Source organism: Chiroxiphia lanceolata, chromosome 2 (assembly GCF_009829145.1).
Source record: "Chiroxiphia lanceolata isolate bChiLan1 chromosome 2, bChiLan1.pri, whole genome shotgun sequence".
In the NCBI taxonomy this organism is placed as follows: domain Eukaryota; kingdom Metazoa; phylum Chordata; class Aves; order Passeriformes; family Pipridae; genus Chiroxiphia; species Chiroxiphia lanceolata.
This window is the reverse complement of record NC_045638.1, coordinates 114,526,355-114,553,527: the sequence shown is the minus strand read 5'-3', so window position 1 is coordinate 114,553,527 and position 27,173 is coordinate 114,526,355. Positions and strand designations below refer to the sequence as shown.

At 47.8% G+C, this 27,173-nt stretch overlaps 1 protein-coding gene across 1 annotated transcript in view; it reads left to right on the top strand.

The window, feature by feature from the left end:
- TIAM1 (TIAM Rac1 associated GEF 1) overlaps nt 1–27,173 on the top strand; it is a 136,226-nt gene that overhangs the window by 35,884 nt on the left and 73,169 nt on the right. The window contains 1 exon segment of the mRNA XM_032679472.1: nt 19,882–20,864. Within this exon segment, the coding sequence (XP_032535363.1) occupies nt 19,893–20,864 (972 nt within the window). The 5' untranslated portion in view covers nt 19,882–19,892.

Here is a 27,173-nt window from a genome sequence, read left to right as displayed (position 1 = left end):
CATCAATCACAACTTCATGGTCAATCTAGTCCAGGATGTCAATGTTTGGTATCACATCAGCTAAATTAGAATTTATAGTTAGCTGTTATGATAGTAAATGGGATTCATTCTGTTTTATTCTTCTCTATATGCAAATTCCAACCCATTCTATTGCACATGGCCTGTGTACTCTTGTGCATCATTTTCTGGTGAGTACATCCCTAAAAATCATTCCAGCAGAGGTGTGCATGGTCCTTGTGAATTAGATCCTCTCTGTAGGAATTTACCAGCCTGTTACACTTGGCACAGCAAAAAAATCAACAAAATTAACAGCATTTTGGGTTTCTTGAATTTATATTGCTGTTAAGAACTGTGTTCACCGTTGCTCAAGTGTTGTTATTTAATGCTTGAGATAAATACAGGCTAAGTTGGAAAACATCTACAGTGGGACACGTTATTTATCTGCTCACACCATGTGGCATTCTGAATATTCCCCTCAAGCTCCCTTAATAAATTAATTGGGAAAAATCACCTATGGCAGATAAAAGACTCTTCTGTTTCATGTGGATGGATTGTGTTTAAGTGGCATATGCTAAAGGGAAATGTCCAGGTAGTGTTCTTGTGGGAGTGCCAGTTCATAATTCAGTTTAGTCTGAAGTCCCTGGCTGGCAGATTAGACTGGGAGCTGTCCTCCTGTCTCCATTAATCTTCATCTGAATGTTCCCTGGAAAAAAACATGAGCCCGGGGATGGCTGCGTTGCTGATAGGTGTGCTAACAACCCTTGCCCTGCATTGATCCACGCTCCAAGTTGCTCACTTGAATTATGGGCTAATTCTGCCTGAAATTCTGCATAACTTTTAAATCTTGGCTCGTTTAATGAAGTTGCTTGTCAGGGTGATGTCGGAAGTAATGACGGAACTTCAGTCACGTGAGTGCTGGGATGAAAACGTCCCTGGGGTCTGGTGGGAGCCAATTTCCATTCCAGCAGTGTTGGGCTCTGCTCAGGTCTCACATTATGGCATTTCAATGTCTTCCTTGTGAGTTTTTCAGCAGATTTCTGTGGAGGAAAAGATGGATTCTGGAAATCTTGCATAAACAAATTACACTTGGCAAGCGGGACGCTGCCGTGTTGTTCCCTGCTTGCTAAAAGTTCCAGTAAAACGGGCTCTCTGATACAGGAATATCCCAGAATATAGGCTGGGTCAGGAGAAGCTGGGAGCCAAAGCAGGGCTGAACCTTCTCCCTTTGAAGCACCATCCCGCCTGTGTTTGCATTTTCTACATTTTTCATGATGTATTGACAAAGAAATATCAGGGCGAGTTTCCTGAAAACAAAGGAGTGAATGAATGCAGTCCTTTTTCTCTTTTATTCCTGAAACTGGTTATGGGCCTTTTTTTTTTCCCCCCTAAGCCTGTTATGTTGGGCTTTAAAGAACAAACCCCCAGCACCAGACAATACAGTAAAACGAAAAGTGCTGGAGCAGGTGTTACCCACTTGTTCAAACAAGTCTAGGACTCGTTTCCTTTTCAGAACACAGCTGGAAGTCAGGCCTTAAGGAGGAATACTGAAGTGGAACTATTGAGCATAAACTCACAAAGTGGGCCCTGTGCCCCAAAATTGTGTACTTACGTGTGTCTTTGTGAGAAGAGCAGGTTATTATCCCTACTGAGCCCCTGTGAGCAGGACACACCCTCGCACTAAACCTTCCCAGAGCTTTCCCAGTGCTTTTGCTCATTAGGAAGATTACGTGCAATCCCCTTCCCCTCCCTGTGGCTGCCCCATCCCTGGAAATGTCCAAGGCCAGGTTGGATGGGGCTTGGAGCAGCCTGGGCTAGTGAAAGGTGTCCCTGCCTATGGCAGGGGGATGAGCTTTTAGGTCCCTTCCAGCCCAATTCCAGGATTCTATGATTCTGATATTCCAGATCTCCTTATCTGCCTCACAGTTTGTTTTTTCCCCCTCAATGTTTTGTGCCTCAAATTAAGAACCAGCTTTTGTGAATGGCTCTGAGAGACGGGGTTGTTTCAGCCGGCAGAGCGTTGGCACAGCTTTCCTGCCTGCCCACAACTCAACCATTCCTGGGAAGGCTTTTCCCCACCTCCGTGCTGCAGTGTTGGGCACAGCCATCTAGATGGGTTATTGAGGCGTTTCAGTAGGTTCTAAAGATGGTCACAGCATGTTGTGTGTGTGCTTCCACCACCCAGCAGCCTAGGATGCCCCTTTGCCCAGGGTTTGCTGCATCTCCTGTGTAAACAAACTTGTTTCTTTTAATTCCACCTCCATGTCCAGATTCCACCGGGGCATGTTTCCTAGTTGGAACGGGAGCCCTCGGCAAAGGCCTGTTCTGCCGGTGGGGCCGGGGAAGTTGTTTCCCTTGGAAAGTTGGAGGTGCCCATTGTGTAAAATGTTTCGCAAGTCACCTTGCGCTGGGAAAAGTACTTGGTGGGGCAGAGCCTGCAAGCTGGAGCAGAGAGGAGCCCCACAAAAGTGATTATACATTCCTTTTCATGGGTTGTTTGGGCTTTTTTTTTTTTTAAGAGGCAGAGAATACGTTCAGGCATGTTAAAACCTGTGCTAGAAGTGATAATGGAGTGCCTCCCTCCTTTCCCACAGCTGGGCGTAGGTAGGACGTGCCAAAGCTCGGTGCCTGGCTCCTTGTGTCCACAGCCCTCTGCGTGGAGATGGAGAGGGGTGAGGTGGTCGGGGAACCTCTTCTCCTCCACCTCCGGTCTCCACATCCCTGTGCCCACCTCTCACCTCGGTGCTTGTTGACCCCTAAATGGCCAGGCTGGGGGTGCACAGGGTCCTTTACCCTCTCCACCACCCCATCCTAGGGAATGAGGTCTGTGCCTAGAGCCACCTTCTTCCCCCTGTCCTGCTGCCCAGTGAGATCACTCAGGATCCTCAGGGTAAGGCAGAGCTCATGGTGAATGGAGGTGGTAGTAACTGGCCTCAGAGCATGTTTCCAGCCATCACTGTCGTAGTTTATTTGTTTCATTTCAAAGCCGTTGCAGACACAGCTGGTTTAAATTATTCCTCCCTCATGACCTGCTGTGCTGGTAAGTGGTCAGGCTAAACAATATCCCAATATTAATTGGTGCAGTGGGATTTTGGGTGATGCTTGAAGGAGCGTCGCTCTTGTGTTTAGCTTGGTTTAGCTCTGCAAATATTTTTATTGTCTTTAAAAGGGATTTACTGCCTGTTTACATAATTATTAATCTAATAATTAAACCTGAATTGAACCCTGAAAGTTGGTGATTCTGTGTGAAACACTGAGAACAAAGGAAGCCTGTCAAGTTTTTGTATCTTTTATAAACATCAGCCTCCAGAACAATCAAACTGACAGAAATCCCACAAAAATGTCCCAGTTAATGGACTTTCTGTTTGCTACACTATATAAGGTTACAGAAATACTGGTAGCTAATTACAGCCTTACAAATGGCACCAGGAGGGATGGTTTTTCTCCAGCCTGTGCTGCCTTCCTTTGGCTCTCTGAAGTTTGGAGCAATGAACACTTTTTGCAGAGGAACTGTTTGGTTGCTTTTTTGGGTACTTTGCCTGGATGTAGCTGCTGGGTGTTTCAGGTGTTTCAAAAAATTATAGGTAAGTTGTTAGAAAGGGTGTTTTTAAAACTTATTGTGAGTTTCCTTTGAAGGACACTTTTTTTTGTTTCAAATGGGGAAGGGGAGATTTGCTGCCTTGTGGGATGGGGCTGGGGTGGTGCTGGGAGACAGCAGCAGGAAACTGCCTTTGCTTCCTCCTCCTTTTCCTTACTGGAGCTGCCAGGTCCCCTGGGCCACAGCAGGGAGAAGGGAAGGAGGAGGAGAAAGAGCCTTCCCTGCAGCCAAAGCCAGGTGGGACAGCCCTGAGAGAGGGGCTCATGGATCCTGTGCCTGAGGCTCAACCCGGCTAGTGAGGGGGCCATGGGCCAAAGAGAAGGTGCTGGAAATGCCTGATGAGGAAATGGTTTGTAGAGAAGGTATAGAAATAACATCTCTTTTTTTCTCTGACATTTTTTTCCTTCTGTTCTCTGCTCCTTGTGGCCTTTTCCTTTTTGGTGTGCGAAAGCTTTGTGGGTGAGGCAAGGAAGGATTTCCCACTGTGGTTCAGGAACGCCGGGCTAAGCTTTTTAGGTTCCGTGTGCAACTCTTCAAACCTCGTTACTTCCTCCTGATCCAAAGCCTGTGGAATTAATTTTCCACTGATTTCACTGTGGCTTTTGGGCAAGGTGTTCAGGGGAGCTGTTATTTCTGCAGGCGGGATCGCTCATGTGGCGGCTTGTTCCGAGTGAGCCCGATATGCAAACGCTTGACAGGTTCCTTTTGAAGAAAAGGATGGTGTCAGCACTGTGCAGGGAGGGAGATACCTTTTCTTCCCCTCACAGACCTGAGGCTTCTGCCCACTCTTGGTGCAGCCTCACAGAGGGAAGCCCTCGGCTGCAAGATCACAGAAACCAGGACTGTTTGTGTTTCCGCAGTGCTTCTGCTGGAAGAGCTTATTTTAAGCTTCATTTTCTATGGTAATAAAAAAAAAAAAGTGTTACTATAAGTCATGCTGCAGTTTTGCTCCTGTAACTGTTGCTGTGGCCTCTGCAGGCACGGTCAGAGGTCATGTTCCATCAAACTGGTGGCTTTAGCTGTGCTGGGAGATATTTGCAATGTAGATCTGGCCTTAATTTTGAGGCTGTGCTTAGATCCTGCACTGCACAGAGCTGTCCTTCCTCCTTCAATAAGGAGATAACTTGTTGAGAATGATTTTGTAGAAGTTGATTGAAAACTGTAAATTATAAAGTGCGAATTATTGGGGTTTTTTACCTCCTCCTCCTCTTTTCGTGTAGGTGTGTCAACTCTTTCATGTAGGTATGTCAACCCTTTAACATAGGCATGCCAACTCTGAAAAGTGATGGAAAAAAACCCCCAAGAAAACAAGTGAAGGAGGTATTTGCATTTGAAATATTTTGATTTCACTCATGGGTGACTTGAAGGGATGTGCAGCCCATCAGTGATGTGAGATAAGGTGATGTTTTTAAGATGGCAAGACTGTCTCTGATGGCAAAACATCCAGAGGTCTGCAGAGCACCTGTAGGGCAGACTCTGTACTAGAGATCTGAAAACTTCAATGGTAAAACTCTCTGAACTGGCACAAAGGTTACTTACTGTGTTCTGAAAAGAGGTGCAAAGAGGTGCAGCAGGGCAGAATCACAGTCCTTGTTCAGCTCAGTTGTAAAGGTGTCCTTTGCTGCTCTCTTTAAAGGGCTTCCCTTGAAAATTGCAGCAGTGTCTTTCCTTGTCTCTGAGGTACATCCACTTGCTACAAAAATGAAATTACTGCTCCTGGCCTGGGTCTGTAGGATCAGTGGGGAGACGTGGCTGCTGGTGAAGTGAGTGGAAGGCACAGGAGAGTCACATCTCCTGGTTGCTTTGGCTTGGGAGGGAGGAAATGTGTCTCTCAAGGGGACTGAAATTCAGGCTCCCTGGTGCTATTTTTAACACCTGTTTGACTAAAAATTACTTTGAACCAGTGACATAGTGGGGGCTGTGTGCACACGGACAAAAACAGTGCTGGGAAGTTACCGGGAAAATCTCGGCATTCCTGCAGCTTGTGGGTCACTCAGTTTGTGGGACAGATGCTATTCAGGTGAATTCAGGAGCTGTTGAGAGCTCAAATGGGTTGAATAAATCACTTGGGCACAGGCGACTGTGGTCAGTGTGTCTGCAAATACACTTTGTGAGCATCTACTGCAAGGTTTGTTTTCATTTGGCCTGGGAATGATGCCACAGAAAATACCAGTGGCTTTCTCAGCTACTAAAAATCATCTACTACTCTTTAAATGTGAAGAGGAAACTGGTTATTTTCTTTCAGGGATATTCTGGGCCATGTACCAAATGATGGAATGGCACTTACTGCTGCTGAAAATATCGAGTGCTTTGTAGATTTACTGTGTCTTTGTTTGATGGTGTGGCTGATATTTCACCAGCCCAGCATTTGGAGGAGGCAGAGCTGTTGGTTTATGAGAAGTTTGCATTTTAGATGCATACTTCAGAATGCCTAAAAAAAATCCACTTTAAATCATAACATTTCGTTAATGTGACTATACCCGGCCGTAACTGCTGCAGGTAAGAAAACATACTTGTAATATAAAATTCTTATAATATAAAATATTCTTATAAATATTAAGGCAGAATGTTTGATTGGTGACCTCCTTTTCCAAAAAAAGAGGCATTGAACCAGAGCTGGTTTCCATCAACACTCTGTTTGTGCTTCAGCCAGGCAGCACCTGTAGCGCTCCCTCTGATGAATTGCTCTACTGGGTGACATTCCAGTAACTGGGCAATCAGTTTTCCTTTTCTGGTGAATGGTTTATTCACTGAGAAGTGGTTTGGGAGTTTGGGACAGCTGAGAAGCTCTGGAGCTGATTATAAGCTGCAGAGGTCCTCAGTCAAGTGACACTGTGTTGTCAGAGGCAGATACATGGCGGGATCTGAGGTGCTGAGCAATCACTGCAACTACGGATTTGACTTAAAATCACTCAGTGTTTTCAGCTGAAAACTTGATTTTTCCTGCTGAAAACATAATTTTCCAAGTAGACTAATAAAACAGAGAAACAGTGGCTTCTCCACCCTCACCCCTGCACATATACGTGCACCCACATGCTGCTTTCCATCCTGCACCCAAGAGGGATGTCACTCCTCCAAACCAGGCAGGTCCAGCTCAAAGTCCTCTGTCTGATGAGCCTAAAATCTCCATTTTCTAGCTCTCCTGTGAGAGGCACCTTTACAGGGGGCCTTTTTTGAGTTACTGCATTATCAGATGTTCCTGGAACAGTTGTCCTCAGTTTGTGTTGTAATTAGTTGCTTACGCTTTTCAAATATTGAGGCGCTAAAAGAAAGTGAGAGCCTGGTGCTAGAAAATTCCCTCCTAGGATTTGGAACATCTCTCCTTGCTGCTTCTCTGGCAATACTTGTCGAGTCATTTTCAGAAGCAGAATAAAACTGAAGCTGTTTTTGGCAGAACCTGTAGGATGTTGGGAGCTCACAGGTACAAGCCCCTCAGCTGGTCACCTGGCAGTACCGGCTGTGCACTAATCACAGGCAGCTTCTGTGTGCCAGCAACATTTCCCTGTTATTGAGCACAGATTGCAAAGCCAGAGGAGAACTTGAACCAGCTACTGTGCTGCCAGACTGGGGAGGATTAGTCCAGCAGCATCAACTCGTTGCTTTTTTCATACTACTCAGGAACAGCTTGAGTTTTGGAGGGATGAGCTCTCTCCCTGGGTGCAGCTGTGATCCATGGATGTCACCGAGCTGGTCAGTTCATAGAATCCAGGGCAACGTTCACCTCCTGAACAAGCCAGCTGGATCCACTGGGCTTGACAAAGCTGCCGCTCTGCTTGTGTCCCATTTGACAAGAGCTTTGTTGTTCCCGACTCCTCTTGGACTGAAAATCTCTGCTTCTCCTGAAGGTAGTCTGGCCTGTATTAACCTTGGCCATGGGTGATGAGGGTTGCACATGCTATTTCAGATGAGGTCATTGTCTTCTGCAGCATCATTCACTCCTGTTTCCTGCTGGGCAAGTCTTGCTTGGTGCATATTTTGGCTACATTTGCTTTTCTTGTGACTTCTATCACTGCTCGTGGTCCCCTGGGATCAATATGAGACAAAAGGTCTGTACTGTGACTCTTTCCAGCTTTGTGTCATCAGCACAAGTCACTGGCACATTTCATTTTTACGTGTCGTCATTAAAAACATTAAAAACCTGGTCCCTTGAGCCATATAATTCTCCTTTCAGCACAACCTCTGTGCAAAGTTTCCTTATGCAGATCATAATTCCTGTGCCAGTTTTTTGTCATCTTCAGCTCCACTAGTAGTTTCCTGGGAAGCTGTATCCTGCCCTTTCCTCCCCTGAAAAATGGCCAGATGGCTCTGTCACTGCTGGGATCACTTGTTCTCCAGTCCCAGGTAGGATCCTGATCCACAGATTTTAATATAAAAATTCCTGTCCCTATCCCTGTGGTTGCTTGCACCGCTTCTCTCACAGCTTTGGGATGCAGAGGGAAAACTGCTGCCGAGTGGCACATTTCAAACTCTCCGAATTTTGCTCCTGATGCCTCAGATGTGGTGATTCACATGCCTTACTCCCCTCTACCTTCACTGGAAGAGCAGGCAAAGCCTTCATTTTATTTGGAGACCATGTTCAGAGCTCATGGGTGTCAGCTTTCCATCACCACTGCCTCAGCCTGACTTGGTAATTCTGGCTTTTCCTCTCCAAACCATTTGCTGATCTATCCTTTTTCCTCTCTCCGTGGTCGGTCTCTGCTCCCTGCCCGCCTCTTCCCGGGGTGGGGGCTCATCCCTGAGGCCCCAAGGGTGTCTTCTCCTGGAATTCTCATCCCTCCTGGGTTTTGTCCTGAAGAAGCAACACCCAGTGGGTGGCTGTGGTGGTGTGTGCTGCTCCCCAGGGGAAGAGCTCTGGGCAGGAGCCGTATCAGGAGATGGGATGGACGAGTTGGGACTGAAACCGGTCGGCCCAGACGAGCTGAACCTCGGTGTGGATACGTCGTGATCGGGTTCTGTCAGGACGTGCAGGATAAAATCTCTATGCTTAATTTAACTTTGGCAGAGTCAAGCTGGTGCAGACCAGACCAAGGTTTGCATTAATGAAAACATGAATGTTTCCTTCTTTCCTGCGTGCTGGGGAAACGGGGTCACACAGTGGTAACGCCAGGCTGAGGAACCAGCTCTGCTGTGGCTCATATCGTCCCACCAGGGGAAAACAGCACCATTTGGGCTCATCTGCGTCCTCCCAGGCTCTGGATAAACAGGAGCTGAGATTCCCAGTGTTGGGTTTTGTGAAGCTTGGCTGCCCCTTCACCTCAGGCTCCTTTTTGTTTCTCCCACCCTCCCTGGCAGGCGCTTGGTGCAGCTGGGACTGGTAGCCCTGTGGCTAATCCTGGTGTTGGGCCTGGGTGAATAGCTGTCCCAAGCATCTTCCCTTGTCCATGTCCCACTAGAGCGACCCCTCTGTGGTGTCCCTGACACACGAGGCAGTAAACTCTTATTTTCGGGAAGTGCAGGATGTTCAGTGTGTGCTTTCGGCTGGCTAAACACAGCTTTCCTCCTTGGAGTCCCCGTTCCATTGGGGATATGGCCATGCTGGGCCTTCCTGCAGTTGATGAGAGCTCTATGTTCATACTTGGCAGAGCTATGGGGAGTCTCCCTGGCTTGCCCAGGCTGCCAGGCAGGAATCCAGCCCTGCCCTGCAGTGCTGCAGCTGCCGGTCTCTCCGTCCTGGCCCAGCACAGCCTGGCAAACAATTTCAGTGAAGGCTGAATCTGGGAGGTACTGACTTAAAAGCAGGAGCTCACAGAGAGAGATACTGTGCCAAAACTTCTGCCAGGTATGCTGTAATCTTAAAAGGACATCCTTTGCTTCAATACTTTTCCTTATTATGCCTCCCTTGTGGCCCCAGCACGGAAGTTGTTGCTTTGAGGTCCTTCCTACTAATTCTATAGCAATAATTGAGGTGTTTTGTACTACTTTAGTACTCAGTGATGTTCCTCATGCTCCCTCAGAGAGTGTGTGACCCAAATGTGAGAGCTGCTGTGGTTGTGTATTTGCCTGAGTTTTATTTGACACCAGCTTTTCCTTTTCCATAGACCAGTGGAATTCCTCCCCAACACTTAAGTCAGGGGATCTAAAATTAGATACTTCGTATCTCAGGCACCATCTTAATGATCTGTGTGAGGTCTTTGGCATTGCTTGAAAATCAGATTACTTACCTCAGTGCTTAAATGAGAATATACACCAAACATTTCCTCTCCAATTCCCCCTACCCCAATTATCATCCTCAGGTTTTTTTCCACAACGTTTTAATCCTTCACATCCCGTCTCAGCAGCTCCTGGGTCACTCAAGCCAGGGGTTGCAGTTTTAATTGCTGGAGTCTGTGGTGCTGAGTGGTTCTGTGCATGCAGGGTCTGCCATGTCCTGCTCTGCTTCTCCCTCCTCCAGCTGCCCATCCTTGGCTATGCAGCGAGTGCTCTCATGGATCCATCTGGAGCTCCGTCTCCTGGTCTGAACATTTTCTTGTTCCTCCTCAGTAGAGTTCCTGAGTTCCTTTTAGTGCATTTGGCAAGTGCTGTCCTCGCTGTGTATCAGCAGTTTTCCAGCTTCTTTTGGCACAACCAGAAAGTCCTTTTGAAGCAAAGTGTAATAACAATAATGTAGAAGCTAAAGGTAAATAAACAAACCACACCTTATTTTTTATTTCAGCTGCATTTGGGGAATTATTTTTATTTTTTTTAAGCAACATATAAATGCACAGTCTTTGTAGCCACCTCTCTCCTTCTTGTTCTCCATGGAGGCCAAATGGGCTCCTTCTTCCCTGCAGCTCCCTCATGGCTGGGCTTTGTCTACCCCACAGGCTCCAGGGAGTTGCCCTCGTGGCTTCCCATAGATTTGCTTATGTCTGATGATCTGAAATTAGAATCCTTCCCCTTCTCTGCCCTTTGCTGTAAACGTGTAAAACCTTGCAGATTTCCCTTAGGGAAGAAAGGGGGATTTTCCCACCATTAAAAATGAAAGGCAAGGGAAGGAGAAAGAGTTAAAACATGCTCAGATACTTGTAAAAATGATTAAAAACCAAACAATCCCACAACAGTGCCAATTATTCACATCCCCTCGTATAAATATAGAAACCCTGGAGAGGGGGCTTTCCCTTGGGCTACCTGCTCTGCTCTTCCATTAATTTATTACGAAGGCCCCTCAGTGCTCTGCCAGTACCGTGCTCCTGGTTTTGTTTCTTTTAGCTGGGATTTGGGGATGGTTGGTTTTCAGCTACACAGAGGTTTTAGGTCTCTTGACAAACCTTCCTCCCTCCCTCTCCTTTTGCCTTTTCTTCCCTCCCTTAGAAATTCTCACCGGGGTGGTGCTCCAGTTGGAGGAGAGCAAGGCTTCCTACACCTTCCCTTTAGGAGTTCTTCACAAAGGGAATGTGGGTTTATTTTTCTTTCCCCTCCTCTTCATCTGGAGCAATCACCAGCATTGTTCTCCTGGCTGTGACAGACGCGGAGGTTGTGTGTTAGTGAGACGCTTGCAAAGAGGTTTTGCAATTCCAGCTCTGCTGGCCAGTTCTTGGAGGTGTGCAAATGGTCCCCCCAGCCTTGTCTGGATGGTCATTGTCATCAGACTCTGGTCTCAGGAGCAGCCATTCTCCTCAACAGGTAGTATAAGCCGTGGTTGGTTTAAAACAGATTTTTCTCACAAACAAAAATGACATTTTATATGGCGTAGAAAGAAAACACGAAGAGGAGCGTGTTTGTCATTTATTTTCACTGGTTTAAAAGTCAACCAGCTTCTGCAATCCACTGAAGTTGGTCTTGGAGCTCAAGGCTGACAGAGCTCAAGAAGCGTTTGGACAATGCCCTCAGGGACAGGGTGGGATTGTTGGGATGTCCTGGGCAGGGCCAGGAATTGGACTGGGTGATCCTTGTGGGTCCCTTCCAGCTCAGGATATTCCATGATCCATTTCTTGTGGGTTTTATTTTGTGGAGGGCAGCCCAGGGGTATGGGATGGGAAGAGCCAGGGCTATCAGGCCACCAGAACCCTGGAGCACTCGGGAGCGTTTACCTTTGTCTCAGGGGAGGTGATGGGACAGATTGATTTCAGCAGCCATTCATATTAACTAGATGTAATAAAGGTCAACAAAATGTGGCCTCCAGTTACAAATAAAGGGCCTGACTCTCCATTTCAGGAGATGGGATCGAACACTGGAGTTACAATGGCGTGGGACTGGGAGTGTGGGTGGGGAATACAGCCCAGAGCCACTGATGAATAGTAAGTAGCTTCTGTATGGAATGACTGCTGCTTTCTGTCTCTGTATATGCATCCTGACGGGTTATGGTAGAGTTACTGTGGGATGAAAATTTGCTTAATGGCCAGCTGATCTCACATCTGCAGTTGCATTTGGAATCTGACAAAAATGATGCATCATAAAATGAAAAAGTAAAACCAGAAAGTAAGCTGTCGTCCTTCTCACCAGCTGTTCCTGTTCACTGGGCAAGAGGAGATACCTGCACACTGAATTTTTCTTGCTGGAAAGGCTCTGCTTTGAAAAGGAGGCTTTTAGAAAACTATAGCTTCCATATTTTTCATCTATTGATGTTCTTGTTGAATGTCCACGAGCAAAAGGTGTGCTGGATTTTTTGCTGCCCTCTTGGCATTGCAACCTGCCCCCAGCACGCGACAGTCAGGGCTCTCTTTGCTGTCCCTGGAATCACAGGTAGCAGATGCGAGTAACAAGGTGCTCTTTTAATATATTCTGCTTCCTTGCTGTGCATTTAATCCATCCCTGGTGGTTTGCTCCGTGCTCCCTGGGCTGGGACTGGCTTCAGTTGCTGGGCGATGAGCCCTGTGGGAACTCCTTGGCCTGGTTTTCCAAGGCGCTGTTTTGTGGCTGTGGAATAAATACAGCTGTGCTGCTTCCAAACCTTCAAAGAACATGAGGAGCTTGCACTGCTGTGTGTAACGTTGGCAAACACACACCATGGATGTATGTGTGTGTGTGTGTGTTTAAGATGGAATATTTTGTCTTGAGCATGGAAGTTTGCAAATCTTTATTTGATTGTTTGTTTTTTTAATGAGATGAGTTGTTGTTCCACATGTGAGTGTTTCCAACAGTCCATCTCCCCTGAGAACAGTTCCTGGTGTGTTACTGGTCAGCCTCTCCCTTGGCCAGGCTCCTCTGGCAGAGCAAATGTGTCCAGGGCTCTGTGCCGGGAAGGAAGCCATGGGGCTGTGTTTGCTTCAGCCCTTCCTCCTGGTGGAGGAGCACAGCCGTCCCTGTTTGCCAAGACCTTGTTGGAGAGAAGGCCTTGTCTGAGGCTGCTTCAGAGCTCCAGAATTTCTGCTGCAGCAGAGCCTGGGCTGTTGGAGTGAACTGGGAAGCAACAGAACAAGGACCTATCCAGTGCATATCAGACAAAGAGGAAAATGAAAAACTGATGTTCTTCTTGAAAAGCATGACCTGTGTTCATTCAGGAAAGACTGTCTGAGTCATAAAAGTTGATAGGAGCAAAACTTTTCAGGAAAGGGTCCATGGGTAATGATAAAGCCTTCTCTTCTGGAGGAGCTGTGTGTGCATGGTACTCATCTGCTGGTGGCAGAGGGTGTTGCTAGCCCTTCAAGTGTACCTGGAGGGGAGCAAGGATTTGGATAATGCAGCATCCAGCTGTAAACATCCACTTTTTAACAAAGGACTGCAAGGAGAGAAGGATTTTTGCTGAAGGAGCACAGGTGGTGTGGGAAGTGACCAGAGTTTGCATCAAAAAAAACTCCTCAAAAGCTGCTTCAGGATGGAAAATCTGATAAAATATGTCTTGTTCTTCTTTTGGTCAAGTTTTCTGGGGCAGTAGCAGGTGGATCTGAACAAAGGTGGTCACAATTCCTTTTCTTTTGGAGGTGAGGAGTGCTCATGGCAGGGTTGCTCTCCATGTGGTGGGTGCAGGTGGGGAGCCTCTTGCCTGTAGGACCTTGTTTGTCAGCAAGATTCCCCTCCTGCAAATTATTGGCAGCTGGCATGGTAATGAGTCCATTTCAATATAAATGAGCTTCATTTTATTAATTTCTGCCAGCTCCTGAGCAATTCATGAACTGCTTTTCAGATCTCAACCAACAGCTCGAGGGAAGAGAGGGAGGTGGGGAGCAAAGAGGAGAATGTGAAGGAGAAGAAAGAAAATGAGAATATTTTTAATTTAAAAAGGTGCCAGTGACTCTCATCTCTTCTGAGAATCCAACCAAGAGTGAGGATCCCACTTTGCCCACCAAGCAACTCTAATGACATGAAGGGCATCAGTAATCTCTCCCAAGGTTTTTGTTCCTTGGGACTTTAGGGGAAGTTTATAACTCTCACCACTGTGTGTGCAGTGTTGAGTTGGTGTTTTGCTGCCGGTGCTTGGCTGGCAGAAGGGGGAGTTGATGGGAGATGGATTGGGAAGCACAACCAGCCCTCTGGTGAGTTTGTATCTCCAGGCCGGGACCTGGAGCTGGGGCACCTGCAAGGGAGCTCAGCAGTGGTATGAGGCCAAGAAAGGGCTGGAATTTGGTACCCACAGGAGTGCACACGTGTGTCTAACCTAAGAGAAGTCCTAAGGACAGTCCTTAGGTCTAAATAAGCGCAGACTGGTCTCTTGTATCCGTGCCTTAGTGAGTGCAATTAACCCAACAATCCTTTCACCACACACAGAACACATGTAAATGCTCTGCCCTGATTGTCTGATTCGCCCTTGAAAAATGTTAATGAAATCCCTGCTTGGAAAACCGCCCTTTCTGTAAATTAGACAGTCTGCACAGAGAAATCTCCTGGGAGGCCTCCCAGTTCCTCCCCGGGCTGCTGGGCTCCCCTTTGCTGCCAGTTCAGTCCTGATTTATTGGAAGGTGCCTCTCCAGGTGTGTTTTTGGACCTGAGATTTTCTAGCCCTGCCTGAGACAGACTGTCCCCAGCAAGGGCATGTTGGTGTCTGTGGGGATTTTGATTGTGGGAAGAGGAGCCCTCCACGTTCTGTTGTTGGGACTGATGGCGCCTGGCTGGGTTTTTCATTTATTCTGCCACCATCAGATTTCATCACTGGAATTTGAGCACAGCATTCTCATGCTGTACTGCCCAGTGTTTCTTAGGTAAGTGATGGTGACAGGCCCTGGCAGAAGATCCTCCTGTACAGCCCTCCCTGCTGACCCTTTGTCTGATTTGTTTTTCTCCCCTCTTTCTCCCCAGGTTTTTGGCATGTAGTCATAGACTCTGACGAGGGAGTAATGGAGTCGCTGAGTGGCAGGTGCTGACAGCTTCTGCAGTCCCAGTAACTGCTCATTTTGGTGTCATTTGCAATTCTGTACCTCTAAATGCCACAGCTCTCTGGGGGAAGGTTGCGCTGGATACCGGTACTGCCTCGGAAGGTACATGTGTGTCCCTGTGTTTTTCTTTAGGAGTTTGCTGTGCTGTGTTGTGATGTTCATGGGAGGGCAAAATGTGGTTACAATGGCTATCAAGCGGCTCCTGGTGACATCCCTTCCTCCCTCTCTCCTCCTCTTACTCGATTTGCCTGCAGGGCCTTTTTGGAGTCCATCCCATGCTTTAACACGTGTGAGAGCGGCTTACAAAGAAGAAATGGCTGCTTAAAAGGTTCTGATGTGAAAACAATGGAATATGCTGCTGGAGTTTCTGAGAAACTCAAAGGCTTTCTGTGGAATTCCAGCCCCGCTCTTGCCCTCTTGAAAAAGCATATTTTAATTACAATAAAATGTGTGTGTTCACACTTGGTTATTAGTGTTGTACATTTTTCTATGTGCTTCTGGTGAGTTCAATAAAAAAATCTTTGTTGTTGGCTGGCAGATTTTAGCAGAAGTTTATTTCTGTAGGCTCCTTGCCCGCTGTGGTTTGATCATTGTTCTGGTTCTCACAGCCTTCGAGCTCCGCTTCAGGAGAAAAATACAGATTTGTCACCAGGGCCTCCCACTAGAATCTAATTTTGAATTTGCAATCTGTTGTCTTGTGAGGTGCTTCAAATTTGGTTGGAAATTTAATATATTTCAGATAAATTCTTCTGGAACCTGGTGGTCCAGCCTTTTGCAAGTGTAATAGTTAGTAACTTGAGTTTAATTGAAATGAGCGTTCTGGTTTTGTAATTATTTTAAGAAATATTTAATATGGGGGGTAAGGGAAGAGAAGGCAAAATGACTGTTTTTAAAGAAAATTGTGTTCTTTGAGGGGGCTATCATCAGTGGTCATTTGGAATGTGATAGTCTTTATGTGTAACCATGTAAGACTCATCCAGCAAAACCTCAGCAGTTCAGCCAGAGGTCAGTATGCTTTTCTAGGGTACCTGGTGCAGGGAACACAGCTTTTCCCAAAGCTTTCCTGCAGAATTTGTGTTCTCCCTGCTGACAGCCTAATGTTGGTGTCAATCTGAAGTTTGGGTTTTCAAAAAACACATCTCAAACCCCTGTATCCCTCTTGATGTGCAAGCTGGCTGCAAGGTGACTTCCCCAGCCCCTTGAAGACTTGCACAAATTTGACATTTCCCCTGCTCTGAAGCAGGAAGGAGCAGATTTTCTGGGAGAGAGAGCCCTTTCCCAGCACAGCCATGGCTGGATGGTCAGGCCACCTCTTTGAGGACGTGGAGGAACAAGTTGCCACCCCTCATTTGTCTGACTTGGGCTGCAGATACAAATCTGAATCTCCTTCAGTGAGCAACTGAGTCACTGAGCTGGTGCCTCTTCCAGGAGATATGTCTGTCTCCCTGCTCTGGTTTTCAAACCCCTCCCTCTTGGAGCCCTTAGTCAAAGGCAGCATATTCCCACAAAAAGTTTGGGTTTTGATGAATCAACATTTTCTGCTGAAAAGTGTCCAAGCAGTCGTGCTCTCAGCATGGCCTGTGTGATCTCTGGGAGCCTCTGAGTAATTCACAGCAGATTTCTGACACATCCCAACCCTCGGCTGAGAGAGACAGACCTGTTTTAAAGCATCAAGATGTGTCACACTTGATTTATGTTGTATCCTGGTGGTACCCTTGATAGGTCTTTAATGGTCACCTCTGGGTTTGGTGGGTGAGGTAACAAGGGGAGCCTTTGTCCTCCCAACACTTGCGTGCAGCTCCCATTAATATTACTCATTTTCTTAATTTGATACAGATTTTTTTCACTGAGTGTGCTAAATGCAGTTAAGCCACAGACAGGCAGCATCTGGCAGTCGTAGCTGGAGCAGTTTAAGATGCTTTTGCCTCAGGGTGTCTGCTGTGGCCCATGGGAGGGGGAAGCTGAGGCTCCCCTCCCCTGCCCAGCTCCTGCCAGCTGAGGACTCCGGCATCTGTTCCAGTGCCAATCATGTTTCAGGGCTGGCTTTCCACATCTGCTTGGGCTCACCTAAGAGCTCACTGCTGCCAGAAAATGCAGGGGTGCCATCCACTGTCCCCTCTTCCCTGGCCCCTCTGACTGTGCTGCCCCTTCCTCTCCCTGCTGTGTCCCCACCTGTGCACCCTTGTGTTGCCCCTGGCATGTGCCAGGTCAGCTCATTAGCTCAGCAAAAACTAACTAATAAACTCTTTTTTTTTTTTTTTTAACCTTGGATTTATTTTCTGCTGTTTTAGTGGACTCTGCTGCATGAACCATTTGAATTGGTTCAGGGTAACTGGTGGAAATGTGGAGGGGAGACAGAAATGGGGGTGAGAAAGCAGGGTGGGGGCCCCTTTCAGAGGACCCCACAAACAGTCCCTCTCAGCTTGACCTGATGGGGTTGACTGTCCCTACCCAGGGTGTGTCCTGCATCTCCCAGGGGAGATAGGCTCTGCCAGGGGATGGTGACAAGCCTTGGGGATGGCACTGTCTTGTATTGCTGCAACTGGATCGGTGCACCACGTCTGCCTGCAGCCCTCTGGCACCCACCCACCGCCCAGCATTCCTACAAACCTGCAGTGTAATGCCAGGGAAGTCAGTGGGATTAGGGCAGGAGTGAGGTCTGGGTTTATCTCAGGACAGATCCACCCGAAGTGCCAATCCCCGGAATTAAAAAGGGACAGCTCTTTACTTTGAAGTCTGACACACTTCTTGCAATTACTTAGCAGGTACTTCTCATTGTGTGAAATCACTCCCTAAACATTCCTGCTGCTGTCTGCAGGGGTTCCTGAGCTGCTGTTCTTTCTTTGCTGGTCATTTGTGGTTCTGTTGCTTTTTGGCTGGGTGAGGTGTGTCCTGGTGTGGATGGAGACTGTGTCAGGGTGGTGGCACAGGGCAGCTTTCCGGAGCCGCTTCCATCAGCCGGGGGATGCTCCTGCCCTTCGGCAGCTCTGGTTTGGAAGGTAAAGAGTCACTCTTCAATCTCTCCGGGTTTCAAGAGGACTTTAAAAACTGCTTTTTCTCCGTAGGTAGAGAAGTGATGGTGTGGCTGGAGACGGGGGATAAATGGCTGCAGGCTCTGCCGGGCTGTGCAGCCGGTGGAAATCCTGCCGACTGGAAGTGAGCAGGGAGCTCAGAACCGAGGCAGCTAGAAGCATTGCCCCAAGGGTTCCTTTTGCAGCAGGGGGAGTGTTGAGGCCTGGTTTTAGATATCTGTGGAAGCAAAAATACAGGTTTTGTGCTTTAAAGTGTTCCAGAAGCAAAAGCTGGCTGAGGTTTTGTTTCAGTCTGGCCTGTATCAAAGGGCTGTAGCTTTTAAAGGATAAACAATGTTTAGGGGTTGATAATGCTGTCTTTTCTTTTAAACTTTCCCTCTCTTCAGTGCATTTATATTTCTAAACAATGCGTGATAACCAAGTCATGGCAGCCAAAGGGAGTTCTGCCATTCATTTCAGTAGATGGGGAATTTCCTGATGGAGTTTACTTCAAATGAGATTTTATTTATTTTAGATACAGAAATGTCCAGGTATTTATGGAGGTGTCTGTTGCTCCAGCACTGAACAGACTTTTAGCCTCAGCCATGACCCATTTCCCTGGTTAGAGGAGCAGAAGCAGAGTCCTCTGGCTGTAGTCAGAAGTGTCACTGCAGAGTTCAGTCCTGCTGTACACCTCTAGGGCACAAGTGCTATCCCTGTGTTTAATGCTATTGATTCCTCACTTTCCATGGAATTTATGTAGGGCTTATTCAGAGGGAAAATGCATGGTCACATTCATTCTGCCAGCATGTGGCTCAGAACCCATCAGGGCATCCTGGCAAAGGAGAGGAAAATGCCTCAAGAAATTAAAAACTCCATTGTTTTACTCTCGGGGCAGCTTTTTTCTCTTCAGCCAAAACTAATGGAAATACCTCAAAACAAAGATGTTTTGCCTTGGAATTTCTGTTCAAGATTGATGGACTGTTTATCTCTATATAGTTGTCTCGTGTAATTTGGGATCTCCTGTTTAATTTTGAATGGCTGTGAACTTTAACATTTACTTTTCTTATTCTTCTTCTTGCCCTTTGGCCAGAAGGACCCAGTACTACTTATAAAATATTTCTGACATTTGTTGAGTGAGATCACAGACCTCAAAGTGTTTTCCAAAGGTTGAACCAGATCATCACTCCCACCTTCTGGATGGGAAACCTGTTTCCCGGCGGGATGTGCACGGGTGAATAATGCAGGAGGATGGGGATGGGGACAGAAACCCAGTCCCTGCATTCCAGCTCAGATCAAAGCACTTGGATCTAGCTATCTGCTTCAGAGGGAGTGGGAAGGAAAGGTTATTTTTGTATAGTCTGAGTCACTCATGCTAATTTATTTTTCATAATATGGCTTTCTTGTGTGGGGCTTTCTGTACCTGCTTAATGTTGCACTGTTTTTTTGTTCCAGAAATCAAACCTGTCATTAGCTTGCTGCCAAATGGTAGGATTTGTAGTTTGCTCTTTGGTGCTTTAGCTTGCTGTTCCTAGCAAAAAAAAAAAGTGAAATCTCAGATAAAGGTGTACATCCCTCTACTTTTTGGCATCTTGTTACATGCAGATAAGCAAGAGCTGTTGATTTTTTTGAGTTTGTTGGCTGGAATGACAAAGCTGACGCTGAGAGTTGACTGAATGTGTGCAGAGCTGAGATTGCACTTTGGTGCTAAGCTGGTTCCAGTTCACACCAGGCTTCAAGGCTCAATCCTTCCCTCTAGAATTCTACACTCTTCATTTACACCAGCAGGGCTGTTTCCTACATTCTCATTTAACAGAGTTGTATTTCTAAGGTTGCTGGTACAGCCACTTAATTAATTCTGTGGGATTAGCTGCTGTAGTTACAGCGGGTCCTGTGAGACCCAGTGGACTCTGTGGTGCAGGGTTTGGGACAGGTTCAGTAATTAAGAAGAAAAAGGCTGGTTTTGGTGTCGTGGGTGTTTCTATGTGTCTCCTTCCCGCGCGTGTTTGGCCGCAGCCCGTAACGGTGCCGCTCTCTCCCCTCGCAGACTGTGACGCCATGGGGAACGCGGAGAGCCAGAGCGTGGAGCACGCCTTCTACGGGGACAAGCACACCAGCCTGGGCCGCAAGCACACCTCCCGCTCCCTGCGCCTCTCCAACAAAGCCTCCCGCCGCTCCCGCCACGCCTCCTCCGGCAAAATCATCCACCGCAACTCAGAGGTGAGCACCCGCTCCAGCAGCACGCCCAGCATCCCCCAGTCCCTGGCGGAGAACGGCCTGGAGCCCTTTGCCCCTGAGGCCAACCTGGAGGACTTTGGGAGCCCCATGTGGGTGGACCGCGTGGACATGGGCCTGCGGCCCGTGTCCTACCACACCGACTCGTCGGTGACGCCCAGCGTGGACAGCAGCACCGTCCTCACGGCCGCCTCCGTGCAGAGCATGCCCGGCTCGGAGGAGAGCAGGCTCTACGGCGACGAGCCACCCTTCCTGGCGGAGGGCGATGGCAGGGGACACCGGTACGCAGCCAACGGGACCGGCTTCATGGACACGGCCAGCTTCAAGAAGAAGCGCTCCAAGTCCGCCGACATCTGGCGCGAGGACAGCCTGGAGTTCTCGCTCTCTGACCTCAGCCAGGAGCATTTGACAAGCAACGAGGAGATCCTGGGCTTGGCCGAGGAGAAGGACGTTGAGGCCACCCCGGGCATGGAGGCCGGGGGCAGCCCCCAGCCCCTGGTCGCCTGCCAACGTGCCAACTCCATGAGTGACTTGTATTCCCCCAAAACCCCAGGCGCTGCCATGAATGGCGGCCCGCGGAACGCCTTCGGAGGGTACTGCCGGAACCTGGTGTCTGACATCCCGGATATCGGGAGCCATAAGATGGCCTCAGTCACTACCGAGGATGCACCTTCTTCCTACAGCAACTACAACACGCTGCCCTGCAGGAAGTCACACTGCCTCTCCGAAGGGGCCACCAACCCCCAGATCAGCCACAGCAGCAGCATGCAGGGCAGGAGGGCCAAAACCACTCAGGTAAGACACTTTTCTCCTATGATGTGGCATTTGCTGAGCTGGGTCTGTAGACAGAAGGTTTTCCAGGTTCTCCCAGGCTCTGTTTTCCTTCAATACCCCTTTTCCAAGAAGAGGGATGTTTCCAGGACAGAGCTGAACTAGCCGATCTCCAGAGCTGTCTTGATCCCATCACTGCTTCCTTCCTTATTTGCAGCTCTCTTTGGGCCTTTTCCACTCTCTGCTGCCTCTGGAAAAGATAAATCTGCATTTGCCAGCTAAAGAATTTCCTGCATGCTTTGCAGTGCTGACAATGCCTTTTTTCCCAGGGTAGCTGCCAAATTGCATCACTCCACTGCGGAGCTTGTGCGTGTTGTGTCCCCCCTGTCTGCCCTCCCTGCCCTGTCACCCTTCCCTGCCTGCACCCTGTGAGCACTCATGGCTGGAGGCAAAGAAACCCGTGAGTGTTTCCCCTCCCCTCTGTAGTAAACACTGGCTGGGCTGAAATTTCACTCTTCCAGTTAGCTGACATTCACATCTGTGCAAAACGTCACCCCGCAGCAGTGCTGTCCCCGCACAGGGGGCTGCTGTAAACTGAGAAATGGTGGGGGATGGAGATGAAGGGAGAAGATGCTGCTTCTCCGAGCCAGGGAGGACTTGTGCCCTCATCCTTCCAACAGACAGCACAGAGCCAAGAGGAGCTTTGCTGTCGGGTGCCCCTCCAAACACCACTCCTGCAATTTGGTGGCTGCTGTTGGGATTTTACTCTTATTTGCCCTGCTTTTCTTGGCCTGGTGCAGTTACATAGCACCACAAAGAGTGGTTCTGCTGGCAGATCAGTGGCAGAGAGGGAGAGAAAGGAGATACCAGGAGAGAGGAGCCTGTGCCCCCACCTCGGCTGGCACTGACTCGTGGGAGCTGCTGGGATGGGGTCACTGAGTGACTTCCTGGCTATGGAGATGCTCTGCTTCCAAATATAAAAATGACATGCTGGGACAGATGCTGCAGCATCCCACAACAGCAGCTTTGTGCTTCAAAATCAGCTCTTAGTTTTTGGAGGTAAAGCCCCTTGGAAAAAAAAAAGATGTTATTTGGCAGCCTTGGAGGTAACAGCTTTTGTGGAGATTGTCAGGTGCAACTGCTGCCTCCAGCCTGCTTTTAAGAAAAGGAGAACAGTGTTCGTGGTGAACAGCAAAGCATTTGTTTTTCGTCTTCTTGGTGCCTGTCCTGGCATTCAGAAGATTCCTTTGAGGCAGGTAGTGAAAGTTATGAATTTAAGTAGTGTTTTGTGAGGCCTCAGCCATGCCCAGGGAAATAATTTTGTGGGGCTGGTTTCACTAGATGTCTCTCTCCCGAGTCTGCAGACGGTGGCTATAAGGAGCCTCAGCAGTGATTATTACCATGGATAAATTCAACAAAATTAAAGCTTTGGAAAGGTCAAAATTCCTCCTCCCAAGTCTTTAATCCCAGCAGCATCCAGTAAGTATAAGATTCTTGTCAGCAGCCAAGTCATGTTAGCCCAAGCCTCCCTTTAGCAAGCTTAGGGAAATGACTGTCATTATGTGTTTGATAGAGCGAAAAGGAAGTCCAAATTTGCACACAAAGTGAAAGGAGTAGTTCCTTGGTGAACCTGATGAGGTGGCTTTGGAGGGAAGTGACCCAGCTGTGTCTGTGCCAGGTCCCCAGTCCAACAGTGTCTCAGCACTTTCCTCCTCTTTACTCATCACCCCCCTGTGAAGTGGAGAGTGATGGTGGTGGGAGCTGAGATGCAGAGCTGAAGGCCTCGCTGCTTTGCTGTTAATGTGCTCCTTGGCACCTTTTATCTCTCTCTGCCCTCCCAGAGTTTCAACACTTTCTACACGAGCTTCACACTCCTGATGACCACGCTGAGCAGTGCCCCAGAGCCTGTGTGTGTGTTGTCAGGCTGTAGAGCAGTTCATGCTACAAAAACAACTCAGTGCACTGAGGCAAAAACTTTGTGTTTTTACCAGCCTTTTGAACTGCCTCCCCCATCCCAATGCCACGAAATAGGAGTTACATCTTAGGGCCACAGGGGCACCACACAAAGGTGACCCAGGGCCAAGTGTAATGTGTTGGACACGGTTTTCCCTCTTGGCCTCTGGGCCAGTGACCTATCACTCCTCTGTGGTGTTACAGTGCAGAGGTAGCTCCCTTGTTCAGAGTCACCTCATGGAGCCTCAAAGCCAGGGGTGAGGTTTCTGCCCAGACCCCTGTTGCCAGTTCTCACAAAAATTTGGAGTTGTGTTAGGCAGTGGGGTGTTTCTTTCAGTTTTTGGAAAGTTGTAGCTTGGATATTTGCCTAGTTTTTTAGTCTCAGCTGCCCTGGAAGGTCCTGGTGGTCACTTGTAGGTGTCTTTTGACTAGTCTAGTTCTGTGCATCACCATGGTTTCTATATGTTAAATTTGCTAGAAGTTGTGACTAGCTGTATTTTTTGTGCAGTGCTGACCACTGGAAAAATTTATCCTGGAATGTGTCACAGAAACAAGGTGCCAGAATCATGGCTGTACATGTTTTGTTCTAATGCCTTATCCATGGGTTCTTTGCAAGTACGTGGCTTACATTAAAAGGGGAAAAAAACCCACCCCAAAACACAGCAGAAAATCTCTCCCTTCCAAATTTAAACCTTAAATTGAATGGTGGGAGTCACTCTCCACTAATTGAGGAGAGCTTTATGGAGAGATAATTACATTCAATGTGCACAAGCGATTAGTGCTCACAGGGTGGCTCTGGGGCACCCACGCAGCAGCTCTGCTTCCTAACACTTTAACATTAAGGATTTGGATCTGCTGAGCGAGACTTCCCGGAGAGCTCTGCTGGGATCATGTTGGGCTTTTGGAGCTTATGTGATGTAGGTGGAAAGGGCTTAATTGGCTGACATTTTCACCCATTTTTGCTTGAAGGGGGACAAGCACCGTTTGGATACAGCTTGTTCTGTCTGTGGGCTGTGAGATCCCCAGGATCCTACAGCCTGTTTGTTGGGATCCAGATTTTGTGAAATGGCCCTGTTATGTTCTGTTTGTAGCTAAACCTCTGCCTGCAGGAGACTCCTTCCTCCTCCTCCTGCTCCTCCTGATAGATGTTCAGGGACGAATGTAACCCACTGTTTCCCTGCTGTTACGAGCCCTAATTGAACTTTCAAGAAGGGAATTTGCCCAGGGAAGCTGTGGCTGCCCCATCCCTGGAAGTGTTCCAGGCCTGGTTGGATGGGGTTTGGAACAACCTGGTCTAGTGGAAAGTGTCCCTGCCCATGGCAGGGAGTGGAACTGGATGATCTTTAAGGTCTCTTCCAACCCAAACCCTTCTATGATTCCTTGAATTAGGGGATGAGAACACTGAGATATGGTTTTGTGCCACTTCCAAGCCTGTCTTGCCACCTCCTTATTCCGTTCCATGTCTGTGGGGGACTAATGGTGTTTTACAAGCATTTTTACAGCATGGTGAGGACCCTGTGTGCTGTAAAATCCAGGGGGACACAGTGGCCAAAGCGTTTCCCCGTGGTCCCCTCTCACAAGGAGGATGGCTCCTTCCCTCGTTCCTCTCTGAGCTTTTTGATTTCCTCTGGAAAGCTCAATTCCAGTGTTCCCATGGGGCACTCCAGTTTGTTTACAGGACTTCTGAGAAGGAGCAACAGCTCTGCAGGGAAAACAAAGGATTTTTTACCGTGTCCAGTGCAGTGTAAGTTGTGAAATAGAGAAGGGAGAAAGGGAACAAACTTCCTGCCCGACTGACTTGGAAACTGCACCGGCTTCAGCGCCAGCCCCAGGCTGTGTCCTTGGCTTGTTAAATCCCCTTTTGTCCAATTTTCTTCAAGTTTATTACTATTTTTAGGCCTCTCTAGATAGCCTGAAGGAATTTGGGATCCTCAAAACTTAAATAAAAAATAAAATCCTACGTAAAAAAAATTTTGCAGAATATGCAGGAGATGAAACCAAGTGGTTTTGTGGAAATTAGATCAGGGCGTACAGAGAAACCAGTCTAAAATTAGACAGTCTTTCCAGTCGATATTATTTTTTTTACTATCTCAGGGAATTTTGTAACAGGTTATAGTGTCCCATTATGCTCCATAGGATGGCTGAACTCCAGAGAGCTGATACCTGTGTTTAAGTTGTGTGAAACTTTTTCAGAAAACGGTTTTGTGGCATAGAGGATGTCACCTCAACATGTACAAAGACCACACTGGGTCAGTCCCATGAAAGCAGCATCCAGCCTAATACCTTGATCCCCCACTACCAACTGCCCAGGAAAAGAAGAAAGAAACTGGGAGAGTATGGGGTGAACTTTCCTTTAGGGCAGAAGATTAGAGATTTGAGCTTCCTGTGCAAGGAATGCATCCAAGGCTGTTGGGTTGACCTGTCCCCCATGAATTCTCTTTTCTGAAATAATTTTCTGCTCCTGGCTTTCCCTGCATCCTGTTCACTCTCTGCAGAGCACTTGTGACCTTCCAACCTGCTCTTATAGCCCTCCTTGGCCATGGCTTTTCCAGGCAGAGCATCTCCAGCAGCTGAAGCTCTGCTCCTATTAAAGCAATCCTGTCTGTAGTCTGGAAAAACGGCTGTTTTCAACCTAAGTGTGATTCCTAATCAGACTGACACAGACCTTTAATCTTAGTCATTTGACTCCAGATGGAATCAAGGAAAGAAATACAGACAAAGTTGTGCATCGTTAAATGATAATTAATGACACGTAGGTTAGTAAGTAGCTAAAATCAAGATGTTCCTGGTTTGCAGCTGCAGTGTGGATGTCACTGATTCCAGCCCTGGTTCCCGCAGTGCCTTTCAGACAGAGGTTGTTCCCAAGGTCTCAGATGCAGCCTGAGCCAAGTCTCCCAGAAGCTGGAGATCTGTGAGCGGGAAGGTTTGGCTCAGGTGGCTCTGACCTGAATCCCCCCGGGGAGCACAGGTCACTGTGCTGAGCCCCCAGGCAAACAGCCCTGTTAAACCCAAATGTCTCTGCCTCCAGCCACCAGCCACAGGGCTCCCAGGGGAAGGAAGGACTGGGAATGGGCTGGGGGAAGGGGAAACCACATGCTCTTGTGGCAGCCTGAGCTTGCACCAGTGTGAACTCCTTGTGAATCCACAAGGGTGCTGGTGTGGTGGGTGTGAATGACCAGCCCCATTTAAAGTCTAGACCAAATAGCCTGGCTGACTGGAAGTGGATTCAGAGTGAGCCTGAAGGAAGGTCTTCCCTGCTCTGTCACTGGGCTGCCCTTCCCACATGGAGGAGATTAGATCAGGTATTTCCTCTTCAAGGTATTTTAAAGCAAATAGTCACTCCCTTCAGAGCACACAACTCTGCCCCAATATTTTCAGGGAAAGGAGCATGTGAAAATTGGTGTTTTGGTCTTCACTGGCAAATATTTTGATACTCCCTCAAAGATCTTAATTTGTTTTTCTTCCTTTGCTCTTGGTCGGAAGCCAAGGGAAAGCAAGTCACCACTCCTGATATTTGATCTAGCTCCATTCAGGCATGGGTTGTTTTTAAACAGTAATACTTTGTCATTTATACATCTGAAGTGCTTGTGCTATTGGCAATAATTGTATTCTCAGTAAAGTTATATATGCTGCATGTTTTCAGTTTCAAGTATTTTACTCTCAGAAATCACAGACAGGTTGTCCCAGCTGCTTGTTTGCTGGGCTGTGCTTACTTAGGTGGATGCAGTTTGCAGGAGTGCTCCTTTCCAGTGAAGTGCTCCATCGAAATGTTTCTTCCCAGAGAGCTTCAGCATGTGATCCCGTGACTAGTTATCATCCCAGATGACAGGCATTTCCCTGCTCCCTTAAATTGGGTGGTTGTTCAGGTGAACTCCTCCCAGATACATTTTGATTTCAAGCTGCTGTTCTAGTAGCCCCTTTCCCATATCTGCCCTCTCTGTTGCATTTCTCAGGGAGATTTGCCTCTTCTTGGCTTCAGTGAACAAAAATAACCTAACCCTGTTAGAGCTTGATTCTCCTTCATGGAATTATCTACTTTAGATCTCCACCTTGGAGAGAAAGGTGAAGCTGTCACATGCATTTCCTTGCAGCTTTGTGGGGGACAGTTTCATTTTCAACCCTTTCTATCTCACGACTCCAGGGCTGTACTTTCCTGACTGCTGCAGGAGTCCCTGTGGGTCCATAATTTGCTTTGTAGGGCATCTAAGTCAGGTAAGAAAACCAGGCTCCTTGAAGGGGAATGGATACTCCCATATTTGAGTATCTTCTGGGTGCCTGGCACCTTGTCTGTCCTTCCGTGGTGCCAAATTACTCTGTACAGCACTCACCAAGACAAGTTCACGAAGGAATCCTGGAACCAAATCCAGTGAAATCCATGCC